This window comes from Panthera onca, chromosome A1 (genome assembly GCF_046562875.1).
Source record: "Panthera onca isolate mPanOnc1 chromosome A1, mPanOnc1 haplotype 2, whole genome shotgun sequence".
Lineage (NCBI taxonomy): Eukaryota > Metazoa > Chordata > Mammalia > Carnivora > Felidae > Panthera > Panthera onca.
Genome location: NC_138339.1, coordinates 75,221,538 through 75,234,940, shown reverse-complemented (window position 1 = coordinate 75,234,940; position 13,403 = coordinate 75,221,538). Strand labels below are relative to the sequence as shown.

Genomic DNA, 13,403 nt, shown 5'->3' with positions numbered 1-13,403 from the left:
CACAAGCGGGGGAGGGGCAGAGAGAGGGAGTAAGAGAATCCCAAGTAGGCTCCATGCACTGCCAGTGCAGAGCCCCACACAGGGCTCAATTCCACAAACTCTGAATCCCTGACCTGAGCTGAAATCAAGAGTTGGACACCTAACTGACTGAGCCACCCAGGTGCCCCAAGATCAACTTTAAAATAAACACACTGGGGCGCCTGGGTGGCTCAGTCAGTTAAGCGTCCGACTTCGGCTCAGGTCTTGATCTTGCGGTCCGTGAGTTCGAGCCCCGCGTGGGGCTCTGTGCTGACAGCCTGGAGACTGTTTCAGATTCTGTGTCTCCCTCTCTCTCTGACCCTCCCCCTGTTCATGTTCTGTCTCTCTCTGTCTCAAAAATAAATAAATGCTAAAAAAAAATAAAATAAATACACCGCTCATCTTTTTCCCCACTAGTTATCTCTTGCTCTGTACTTCCGTAAGAGGTACCTAAGTCAATGGTAGTGATATAATTGATACATAATTGATACAAGTCCCACAAGCAGTCGGGGGGGGGGGGGGATGGTCTACAAATTCTACTTTACTTAAATGGCAGCAAATATTTCCCTCATTTGATGGTTCAACAGGGTATAGCTACAACAACATGGTCTAAACTGACCTTGAACAAAATGAAGAGTGGGAGAAGGTGTTCCTAATAAATTTATTCACAGGGAGGGTGCTTGCTTAGGACACCAGAAAGCAGGGGCACCAAAGTTTTAAAAGATTAAAGAATTTGATATTTCAAAAATTTCAGAGCAGTTATCACTGGGAAAATCAGAATATTGTTGGATTTCCTTACACATGGTGTAGAATTTTTAATTTCACATAGAGACATCACAATCATTCCAATGCTTTCCTACAATGATTTAATAATATTTGCATATTTCCTATCTCTAAAACAAGTATATCACACTTGTTTTTCTAACCTCCAATCCCTTCTCTTCTTCCCATGCTCTCCTTGAAGATCTGGACACATGATCAGAGGAAATAGAAGCCAACTGAAATTCTGCTTTCCAATACTAAAACTGCCAACTTCTTTGATTTGCATCAGATACTATCAAATCTCTCTTATGTGGAAGATGAAATGGGCCTAAGGACCATTTTCCTGCAGTCATTCCCCTCCTCTCTTGCAGTGTCCATTTCTGTCTTCTGTTACATCATTCTCGTGTCAGAGTACAGACATTCCCTCACCACTCCATCTACTGTCACAGGCCTCTCTTCACCTTTACAGCAACACATCTTGAAGGAGTTGCCTATATGTTCTGATTCTTCTTTCTCTCCTCACATCATTTCCCAAACCCACTCCAAGCAGTCTCTTAAATTCCCACCCCATTGGGATCACTCTTGTCCCAGTCACCAGTGACATCCATATTGCCAACGCCAGTAGTCACTTCTCTGTGGTCAGGTTATTCACACTTTTAGCAGAATTTGACACAATCATTCTATTCTTCTTACTCCTTTCTTTAGATTCCATGGTGCCACACTCTCCTGGTCCTTGTCTTGTTCCACTGACCATTCTCTCTTAGACACTTTTGCTGGGTCTTCCCTTGCTCAGTCTCTAATCTTTGGCATCCTCAGTGTTCTTTGTGCCTTTTCATGACCTCTCTCCCTAGGAAATCTCAACCATTTCATGGCTTTAAAACTATCTATATAGATGATTCTAAAATTCATAGTTCTACCCCTAACTTATTCCCCAAAGTCCAAGCTTAAATATCCAACTGCCAAACTGGCATATCTACTTAGGTGCCTAGTTGGAATCTCAAATTTTTCATGTTTCAGAATGACCTCTTGATGTTCTTCGCCTTCTCCAATTATTCCCCTGAATCCCAAATCTTTCCAATCTCAGCCAACAGCTTCACCATCTATCTAGCTCGAATCACATACCTAGGTATCAACTTTGACTCTACCCTTTAACTTACTTTCCTCATCAAAACCATCAGCCAGTTTGTCCCACACTATTTCTAAGTATCTTATCCTTAGTATGTCATTTTATTTTCTTCTTGCTACCACCCAAGTCAAGACCTCCCTCTTTCTCTCTATATGGGTATATCTACGTGTGTAAGTGTACACGTGTGAGTATATATACATATATATATGTAGTCCATATTTTAAAAATATATGTTTATATTCATAAGTATGTACATATTATATATATATTTAAAATCTGGACCAATGCAATACCTTTATAACTGCTTTTCTTCCATATTTATATCCTTTGATTATTCATACAGCATGCAGTTTTTTTAAGTATATAAATTAAATCATGTCATCCCCTGTTTAAAATTCTCTAATGGCCTCTCCTTCTACTTTGGAAAAATTCTAAGCACTTTAGTCTTTTTTTTTTTTTTTTTACACATATGCACAAAGTACAATTTTATTCACAAGTAAAATATACCACCACTAGACCTTGGGATGTATGTTTAGGTATCCATTCCACTATAAACTTCTTGGATTTATATTTTTCATAAATGTTTATTTGTTCTGTGCAAAATTGGTACTAAAGCTCAGAAAAGTTACTGTGATTGCTGTTATATATCAGCTGAATCCTATCACATTTGAGACCTTTATATTGGATTATATAGATCTTTTTTATAACTGGGCTTTGACTTATTACTATAATTCACAGAATAAGGAGGAAAAATATAAACAGGAAATGCTAACAATATCTTTCTACTGCAAAATTACATAGTGACACCATTATTCTGAGGAAACTATTAGATGGTAAAGATTTCTTTTAAAGGTATTGCTAGAAAATTTACTGATGGCACTTTTCTGACAAATTACTTAAAAATTCTCTATAAGCTGAAATGTTTTCCTTGGAACATTCAAAAGCAATCATCTAACACTAGGAAAAAGAGAAAGAGTCAAAAAAGTGTAGATAATGATCACTATTAAAATTCTAGAAGGAGACTAAATATGTCAATGATACTTCAATTAAAAAAAAGAAAGGAAAAAGACAGAAATTCAGATGTTTAAATACTTCCAGGGTAGCATACTATCTCTCTTTAATGTCTTTAACACCAATTCGCTTGAGTTTTCTGTAGAATTTGAAAGAAATCTTAGTGTATTTCTCATGACTTTACGTCCTGGATTTTAACACAAATTCTGTTTTCTTTACTAAATGTTTAAAGAAAATTTATACATGTAAAACATACTATGGAAAGTTCAAGTTTAAAAATATTCAGAGAGGGGTACCTGGGTGGTCTCAGTGGATTGCACATGGGACTCTTGATTTTGGCTCAGATCATGATCTCACAGCTGAGTCAGGCTCCTCACTCTCAGTGGGGAGCCTACTTAAGATCCTTTCTCTCCTATCTCTCTGCCCCCCCCCCCCCCACTGCTTGTATGCTCACTTTCTCTCTCTCTCTATATATATATAAACAAACATTTAAAAAATTAAAAAATATATGACAATATTGAGAGAAAATAAAATTCTAAAATGTCCATTTATTCTTGGAAGTGTACAAACCTGTCTTCTGTCATTCCTGATTTTGATTTTGAAAAGGTTTCTTTTTTTTTTAAGCAAGAGAGAGAGAGAGAGAGAGCGCATGTGAGAATGAGCAGGGTAGGGGGCAGAGAGAGAGAATCCTAGGCAGGCTCCGCGCTCATTGTTCAGTGAAGAGTCCAATGTGGAGCTTGATCCCATCACCTTGGGATCACAACTTGAGCTGAAATCAAGAGTCTGAAGCTCAACCAAATGAGCCACCATGTGTCCCTGTCATCCCTGATTTTGAATGGCATGAATTTTAAACTATACCCTTTTGTCATTAATTTTTAAAAATTACATAAGGCATAAGAAGAATTATGTTGGAAAACAGCTGTTTCAGTATTGAGCATATAGCACTTCAAATTCACACTCAACTTCCATAGAGCTGCAAGGATGAACTTTGTAAACCTGGTTGCCAGGTAGTAATTGTTAATGAATAGTTTGCTAGCGTCTTGAAACTAAACTACTTTAGTTATGATCATTTAAGGTAGTCTCAGTACTGTTGTAAATTGTTCACGCTCTTACTTCTTCCCCTGTGTTGAAAACATTGAAGAGTACATCTGTTTTTATCTATATTTGTATCCATACCTATAGATACAATATTGGAATCCATTAGGTTAAAATATTAAAATAGAAACATCCAAACGTCAGTCACGTCCAGTGAAAATAACTTTTCCTTTCCCCAAGTGCACAGTAAGTAAGTTGTGGAAGTTCACAGGTAGTATTCATGATCTTGGTGATCACTGGATATAATCTGCTAAGGTTTTGAGTCCAGTAAACATAAAAGAACCTCTTTACTAAAATAATTATCTTTAAACATAAGCTTTGTTGGAATGCCATCACTTTATTTGGCCCATAATTGATCAAATATAACTTAGAGGATGAGGGTAATGCTTGGAGAGCAGGAAGCACATGCTATGTTAAGTTAAATTACAATCTCTGCAGAAACGAAATTCAGATAGAAAAGAGCATTGTGCAGTGTGGAATTTGTTATTGTTAATATTACTATCATTAACGTTTTAAGAAATGGGTAAGGAAAAATTTATATTAGTGAACCAAAAGGAAATTGAGCTCAGTGTTTAATAAAGTTTGATAGATAAGGTAATACCAGTAAAGGAAGGGAAAGATGAACTACAGATGAAGATCCCTTACAGTTCCAGAAGTGTCTGCCCTTTGTTTCAAGACAGATAGCTGGGAGATCATCTATCCAATGCCCTCATATCTCATCAGAGGAAACAGAGAGGTAGCAAATTGCCCAAGGAAACATAGTGCTGAGATGCTGCCTCTCTTCCTTTACCACTGTGGAAAGACGCTGAAAGTGAAATTTTTTTTTTTTACTTAAGATTTTTGCAAGATGTTTATTGCTTTACTGTGTTTTTTTTTTAATTTTTTAAACGTTTATTTATTTTTGAGACAGAGAGAGACAGAGCATGAACGGGGGAGGGTCAGAGAGAGAGGGAGACACAGAATCTGAAACAGGCTCCAGGCTCTGAGCTGTCAGCACAGAGCCCGACGCGGGGCTCGAACTCACAGACCGTGAGATCATGACCTGAGCCGAAGTCGGCCGCTTAACCGACTGAGCCACCCAGGCGCCCCTATTGCTTTACTGTGTTAAATGTAGAGGCTCTTTTTGAAATGCTTCAGGAACTATCCCTTTCCCTGCTCGCTTTCTTATAAAATGAAAGGAGTTACATTATAATTGGGAAAGCCCAGTGTACTTCCCACGGAGGTAGCGTTAATAATTTGGCACTCTGTGCCAAATAATTTGGCTCAAGCTTCTGAGCTGGACTTAATGTGAAAATGCAAATATAATGCAAATATAAACTTCAAGGAGTTTACAGTGTAGCAGAGGGATTCTCAAACTTGAGAATGCTGAAAATATCACTGTATAACTTGCTAAAAATGTAGATTTGGGGCCTCGCTTTGGAGATTCACATTCTGAGTGAGGGCACAGGAATATGCATTTTTAGTAAGCAGCCACTCTTCAGCCCCTTGCAACAAGTCATTCTGATGCATAAACCCTGTTGAAACAGATAAAACTGGATAGGTGGAATGGAACCTCATTCAGAAAATCTTTAATGGCCTTAAGATTTTAAAGTAGAGCAGTCCTGAGGAAACTTGCAATGAATTCTCATTTCACTTCATTCTACCTCATTTTCCTCCTCTCCCAGTTGGTACATAGTAAGGTTAAATTTTTTTATTGTTTTGCTTTAAGTACAGATTGTTCTTCCTTTTTTAAATTTATTTTTATTTTTTTTAATATAAAATTTATTGTCCAATTTATTGTCCACAACACCTAGTTCTCATCCCAACAGGTGCCCTCCTCAGTACCTATCACCCATTCCCCCTGCCTCCCACCCCCCATCAACCCTCAGCTTGTTCTCAGTTTGTAAGAGTCTCTTATGGTTTGGCTCTCTCCCTCTCTAACTTTTTTTTTTTCCTTCCCTTCCCCCATGGTCTTCTGTCAAGTTTCTTAGGATCCACATAAGATTGTTTTTCTTTCTATATCAGCAAGCTTCTAGGGAGAAAACTCCTTGAGAGATTGCTTGTTATTTTTTGCTCAGCCCCATGTAAAGAGGCTCTACCAAAATTGTATCCTAAATCAGACTTCGGGGGGTAACTCTTCAATATCCTTCTTTCATCTCTGTGCTAACCATAGTTAGTGATAAAAATCTAGCAAGTCAGATTAGCAGGCCAGGGCCACTAGTGTGAGGAGATGTCACATTATATATATATATATATATATATATATATATTTTTTTTTTTTTTTTTTTTTTTTTGACGTTTATTTTTGAGAGAGACAGAGCATGAATGGGGGAGGAGCAGAGAGGGAGGGAGACACAGAATCCAAAGCAGGCTCCAGGCTCTGAGCTGTCAGCCCAGAGCCCGACGTGGGGCTCAAACCCATAAGCCGTGAGATCATGACCTGATCCGAAGTCAGACACCCAACCAACTGAGCCACCCAGGCGCCCAGTCACATTGTATTTTTGATTGCTTATTTGCCATGTTCACATTTGGCTTCTCAAGAGTTGAAGTGTTTCTGTATTTTGGGTTTGACTTTGCTTCTAGAACTAAAATGGTTGGCAAGTACATGGGGCATTACAGTGTCATGGAAGTTTCAGAAGGAAGGTAGTTGGCCGGGAGAATGAGGTACCCAGCCCTTGATCTTCCTATTTATTATGGTGTATACATCAGCTCATTTCCATAGAACTCCAGTATTTGTTGAGCATGGCTTTTTATGAAGCATCTCTAGTGGGACTATCTTCTTCCTCTGAATCAGCCCCCTGGCTGCTCCACAGTTAACCTGACTTGAGCCAACAGAAATTTAGAGGAAATTTAACTTTGGAACCAGCAAAGGTAGATAGAACAGCCCAATATGTATAGCTTTAGATTATCCTAGTCTCCTGAAGAACCATTAGAGATATGGGCTGAAATATAAGATCCACAAGGGCAAACAACTTAGCTGTTTTATACTTTGATGTATTCCTGTTCCATATATGTGGAAAAACATAGTAGTTGATAACATTTTTTGGGTGAATGAAACTTGCTCATTATTCCCAGACTTCAGTCACTTGTGTACTACCTTCATGATTCTTACTATTCCTATGAAATATCCATGCTATTTGCTTAGTAGTTTCTTGATTCATTAAAATTTTACTTTAGTTTCATGTTAGACAATAATTCATGTGAAATTCTGGGTTGTAGCTAAACATTAAAATGAAAACACTAAAAAAAATGTTGTACCACCCCAAACCATTTTGTATACCAGCAGTGGTATGTGTCTCTTATTTGAGAAGATACAGTCATACTCTATGTGTTATTATCATGACATTACTAAATTAGAAATCAGTTTTGTATTTTGCTTTGCTTCACTTCCTTTTTGGCTTTTGAATGATTATCAGAGTATAAGTTTTGCTAATCTCATGTGCAGAATGATGCATGAATTAAATATCACTGTATGAAGAGGAATCACCCTATTCAACTATAGTTAGAACTCTATCTACTTGAAATTTTTTTAATCGCTAGGTCTGAGAAATCTGTAATTATGGTTTTCCTCTACTTTGACCTTGACCAGCACAGGGACTTTCAGAATCTCTCTTGAGAATCCCATTTCCATTCTCTCAGTCCTAAGTGACAGTTCACATTATTCCTCTTCCACTAATTATACTGTCTGCAACTAGACAAGAGGTGGCAACTTTATTGCAACATTTACATATTTCAAATAATAAAAAGGTTACCAAACAGGTATATTTCTATTAGATGACGAAAGAGGAAAAATAAAGCATATATGTACACTTACATATATCATTAGATATCTTGTTAAAAGTTAGCAAAGGATAGGCTCAAAAGGATAATTGAATGGATCTCAGAGACTACTTTTTTCCTGCTTAAGGCTTTCCCTACCTATTAATTAAATGAAGAATGCCTTTGAGTTTTCTAAGGGTGAATGCTGTCTCCTCTTTTCACTTATTTAAGTGAAGCCATACTACTTCATGATGTTACAGAAGAGCTATGCTTCTCTGAAGGCTTAATAATTGCTGAAATCCAACTCTTGATGGGTTTAAATAACATCCTCTTAATTTTGAAGCATTCAACCCTCAACCTCAGTTTGAAGTAGTGTTTGAATATACCGTGTCTTGATCTTCATACAGAAACCTCTGTGTGTAGTTTCCCCCAAACATGAAATCCCTGTGATTTTTTTCAATGAGATATCTTATCCCTCAGGGGCAGATCTCATCAGTTCTGCTGACAACAGAGGTTTTGATCGCTCTAAACAGAAAATGTGTAACATCTTCATTCCTTTTCAGCACAGAACCAAGAAAAACCAGTATGTAACCACACTGCTAAATTCTAAAGATTGAGAAAATGCTGAAATAAATATTTAAACTCTGAAAATACTTCTTCCTGTCCCCCAAGCTAACCTGTGTTTTGCTAATAGTAGCCTAAAAAATGGCCATTGGTTAATTTCTACTTTCAGTCATTCAGAAGGAAGTAATGAATATATTCTTTCAAATCTTTCAATGGAAATGTTATCATCAGCTATTTATAAGAGCCAACTTTTTATTTTTATTAGTGTACTTTGGGCATTTTTAAACCTCCTTATTGGTTAGATTTCATAATTCATGGTAACTTGAATTACCTTAAAATTACTGTTACATCTGAAAAAATAATTTTATGATAATATTAATGTAAACAGGTATAAGGGTTACAAAGGGGCTTCAGTAAAAAAATTTAGAGGAGACATCATCTTCAGTCATTTCAGAATCATGATTTTAAAACATTTTCTATGCTCGTTTCACTAATTCACTGAAGTAAATTTCTGTGGCTTAGTCCAATCCAATGCATGTTTTTTAAAGCAACAAAAATGCCTTTATTTTAAATGTTCTATGCTTGATATTTTCTGTTGACCTTTCTTTTATATAGCTTGAGCTACTATGCTCTAGTGTGCCCACTGTCCTAAAAATGTGTGTAAATTGCACTCTGGCCAATGAGGAAGGAATAAGAAATTATGCTTAGAATTAATTTGCCAGGTTAATTTAATCACTTTATTATTAGGTTTACATTGGGCAGATAATCAGTGCTAACATTCCCTCCCATCTCTCAAGTTCACTGAGCTCTGGGCAGTCTCATGAGATAAGAATAACAGATCAGTGCATTTTGTGTAATGAGCGCGTATCTTCACAAGTCAGCACATTCAGAATTTTCATCCTGCTTTTTGCAAAAATGATCAGGAACCAGTCTATGAAAAAGCCATCATAACTCAGAGAGTTGAGAATTTGGCTCGTCATAGTTAAATTCCTGGTGTGTCATTTTAAAGACCTTTTTGGATTTTTTTTTTGCCCTGAAGATACCAGTACTATTTTATAAGCATAGTAATTGTAATTTCATCACATGGTTACTACAGATTTCTTTGAGAAGTTAAATGACTTCACACAGAATTTTTTTAAGAAGTGAATTAATTTCTAGCCACAGAAAGAATATGTGGGCAAACAAAAAGTAGACAATATTTATTTTTCAGTTTACTTTCCAAATAAAGGGTTTTTAGGATACTTACTCAACATTATGGTAATCTGACATTAGAAGAAAATAACTAATGTTTAAATGCTGGGATAAGAAAAAGAGGTTGAAAACCATTTAGTGTTTAAATTCTAAGTGAGACTGAAGAAGGTAAGGACTGGCTGAACTCTTGATGGTGAGAGAATTCTTTGTAAATATATATTGCCATCAAAATCTTGGAACGTAGTTAAAGATCAACTGACAGTGAAATTGCAAATACATGATTCTGCAAACTTTGATTTGGGATTACTTATACAAAAGGCATCAGCCATTATATACTTTGCCTATGAAATGGTCTAAATCTCAGAGTAATTGCAGTTGTTCATAGAAAAAATATTACTCCTTAATGTCTTCTTTCATGAGGTCAGATCATGATGTTTTGGGTGATCAATATATTTCAAAGAATTAAATAGAAACATTTATATAGGTGAAATTATAAAATTAAGGAAGAAAATGCTACTAACTAAATCAGATGAGAAAATCATTCTGGTGATTAGCAAATTCAATGCTGCAATGGAAACAAAGCAGAATTATAGGAATTCAAAACAAGGGCTATTGCTCTGAAATGCAACTGACCTTCCGTGAATTCAGAATGAATTTCAATTATGCTTAGAAGCCTAGCTTGTCAGTTGTATTTTCCTTGCTTTCCAAATGCACAATTTATTTCAAATAACCAAATTAGGATATGGATGGTAGCTATTCAAATGTGCATATGATGTCTTTCTTAGCATAAATAAAAGAGGCTTAAACACATTGACTATTTAGAATTTTTTTTCCCATCCATCCTTTTTCTGTATCCATCATATTCGGTAACACAGCAAGTTACAAACAGCTGTTGGATTTTTTTTTTTTTTTTGTAATGGGAAAGAAATATGTTGTTAAATTGTCTTCACACATAACATTCACATAATTTTCCCTTTGCTCTCATCCTTTGCTAAGCAACTAATCTAGGACAGCAAGGATTAAAATAGAGGATACTTCATTCAAAACAGCAAAAGAAAAAAAATAGTAAAAACTAAAAAGAACATATAATCAACTCACCTGGGTAAAGCCTTCATAAATTCCACAGCTCTAAAGGAGACATAGATAAAATGCAAATACGTATTTTGAAAAGCAAGAAAATGAAGTAAAGATTTGAGTACTTCCTCTTGTTCTACTTGGGGTTCATCTGGGTTGTCTAAATCCAAAATCTGATTAGCATACTTAATCTTATGCAGTGTCAGGAATGATCTACCATCCTTTAATCAGTCTATTATTATCTGTCTTAACCATTCCCAACAGTCTGTTTATTTTCAAGTATACCTTCAAGTGAACAATGAAGTACTACTGTGTGCTTTTGTGGCTTAGTAGTTTGGATAGGGGTACTATGAAACAAAACTATGATGTTCATGTGGTGCAAATGGAGTGGAAGAAAACCCCCACCCCCATCACAAACGAAAACTTGATCTAGTTTGACTCTATGCTGGTGGCGTTAATTATAAGGTAATTGATTTACCTTTGTGAGGTAGATACAGGGGCAGAAGCAGTATGGTGTATGGTGTGGGGTATATGGTATGGCAGAGGTTGTAGACTTTGCTTAGGAAGATTTAAATTTGAGTCACATTACCATATCTTATGTTGACTTTGAGGATCGTTTGACTTGTCTTAGATTCAATGTGCTCATTTGTAAAACTGGGATAAATAATATAGGCCCTGATTTAGAATTTTGAAACCCTATGAAATATGTAAATGAAAACATAGTTTAAGGTAGTTTACAATCTTTAAATAAATGAGACATTTCTATTAACATAGTTGTAAAATGGTATTGCTTATAATTATTCAGGTGATTCTTATGTTATTAACACCTAATAAAAATTTAGAAGGTTTTTCTTGGCTTTTTGCAAACACATAAATTACGGTATATATAAGAGGTTGGAAGAAAGGGAAGTGATCAGAGTTGAAACTCCAGGGGTAAATTACTATGCCAAAGAAATTGCACTGGAAAATTTGTCCAAATGGGAGTCTTTAAAAAAAAAATGTTTTTTTAATGTTTATTTTTGAGAGAGACAGAGACAGAGCATGAGCAGGGGGATGGGGCAGAGACAGAGGGAGACACAGAATCCCAAACAGGCTCCAGGTTCTGAGCTGTCAGCACAGAGCCTGACAGGGGGCTTGAATTCACCAATGGTGAGATCATGACCTGACCCCAAGTCGGACATTTAACCGACTGAGCCACCCACGTGCTCCAAATGGGAGTCTTTTTGAGGAATTTAACAAGATCGCTTCGGCTGCAATGTGAAGAATGGATTGGGGGTGAAACCTGAAGTAAGAAGACTAATTTAAGAACCTGATGTAGAAAGCAGGTAAGTAGCCTGAATTTGGATTGGTGGCAACGGACAGACAGACATACTGATTCATGAAATACTAAGATTCAGTAAGTACTTAGAAGTAGAAGCAAAGATACACTCAAGAAGTATTAAGAAGTAAAAGGGATAGGATTTGGAGATTGCCTGGCTGTGGGGTGGGGTAGGAATAAAGTAGACAAAGTAAGCACAATACCCCAAAGTTCCATATTGGAAATTACAAGATTATTAAAATAGGGAAATAGAGGGGAGCCTCATTGGCTCAGTTGGTTAAGTGGCTGACTCTTGATTCTGGCTCAGGTCAATGATCCTGGGGTCAAGCCCCATATTGGGCTCTGTGCTGACAGCATGGAGTCTCTCTGCTTGGGATTTTCTCTCTCCTTCTCTCTCTACTTCTTCCCTGCTCCTTCTGCTCTTTCTAGAGGCAGAAATGTACTTGGGATAAAAGATAATTTAATTGTACACATGTACTATTTGGGAGGCACTGAGATGTCCAAGCAGGTATGTCTAGTAGACACTTAGAGATAGAAATCTGAGAATTAAGTAAGTAGTCTTGCAGAAATGTCCAGAGTAACAAGAATATAAGGCCCCACCAGAAAAATTACCAAAACTTAAGGGATTGAATGAGAAATTTGAGACTGGAAGTTCTTTTCTCAATGAAGCATTAAGAAAATTCTGTAAGATAGTCTGTTAAGTGGAAAGATGAAAGGATTTGGAGTGAAATACTTGGGTTCAAATTTTGACTCTCCTATTTATTAACAATGGGACTCTGAGAAAGTTAATGTTTCTTAGCCATCTGTAAAATGGGGATAATGATAGTGACATTCATTTCATAAGGTTTTTTAAGGATAAAATGAAATAATAACTGTCAACATTTTATAAAGTCCTATGTAAATAGTATTATGAGAATAAGCTAACAAAGAGTTACATTGTCTTAGGAGTTTGTTGTAAATAGGTCCATAAGTAATTCTGAGAAATACATGGGAGAGAACAGGCAACATAATTTTTACAAAGTTCAGAAATCTGGGTTTGAATTAAAGTCACAATTTATTAGTGCTAATGTTAGATTTACTGAACAAGGAGAATATACATACTGGCTTCATGGTGTAAAACAAAACATAGCATTTTATGTAATCATCATAAAGATAATCATAGAATATTATGATTTATCATATAGACTATTATGACTTAAAATAAAAAAAGGTTTATTATTCATGAGGATGTACAAAATGGCTGGGACTAAAGAAAAAGATCAGTATCTTTTTTTTTTCTGCATTGAGTTTATTTTCACAAAAAGAACTCTTTTTCACTTCTCTCTTGACTGGTGAGACTTTTTGAAGATGTAGGCTTTAGGCGACGTTATCCCTGTCTCCTGGAAATACACCTTCTCTGCCTCTACAGCCATGAAAACTTTGAGGTCCACACTGATACATACACATTTTCTCTCTTCATCCTCAATAGTGTCTTCCAGAGCACACAGAATTCCTACTTGCTTACCA

The 13,403-nt window shown here is 36.3% G+C and overlaps 1 protein-coding gene across 2 annotated transcripts in view; it reads right to left on the bottom strand.

The window, feature by feature from the left end:
* Positions 1–10,705, bottom strand: part of LOC132681113 (uncharacterized) — a 123,268-nt gene extending 112,563 nt beyond the window's left edge. For both annotated transcript variants that reach the window (XM_060635250.2, XM_078447637.1), the window contains exon 1: positions 10,604–10,705. In XM_060635250.2, coding sequence (XP_060491233.1) covers positions 10,604–10,620 — 17 coding nt within the window. In that variant the 5' untranslated portion in view covers positions 10,621–10,705. The remainder of the gene's footprint in view (positions 1–10,603) is intronic.
* Positions 10,706–13,403: the final 2,698 nt, after the last annotated feature.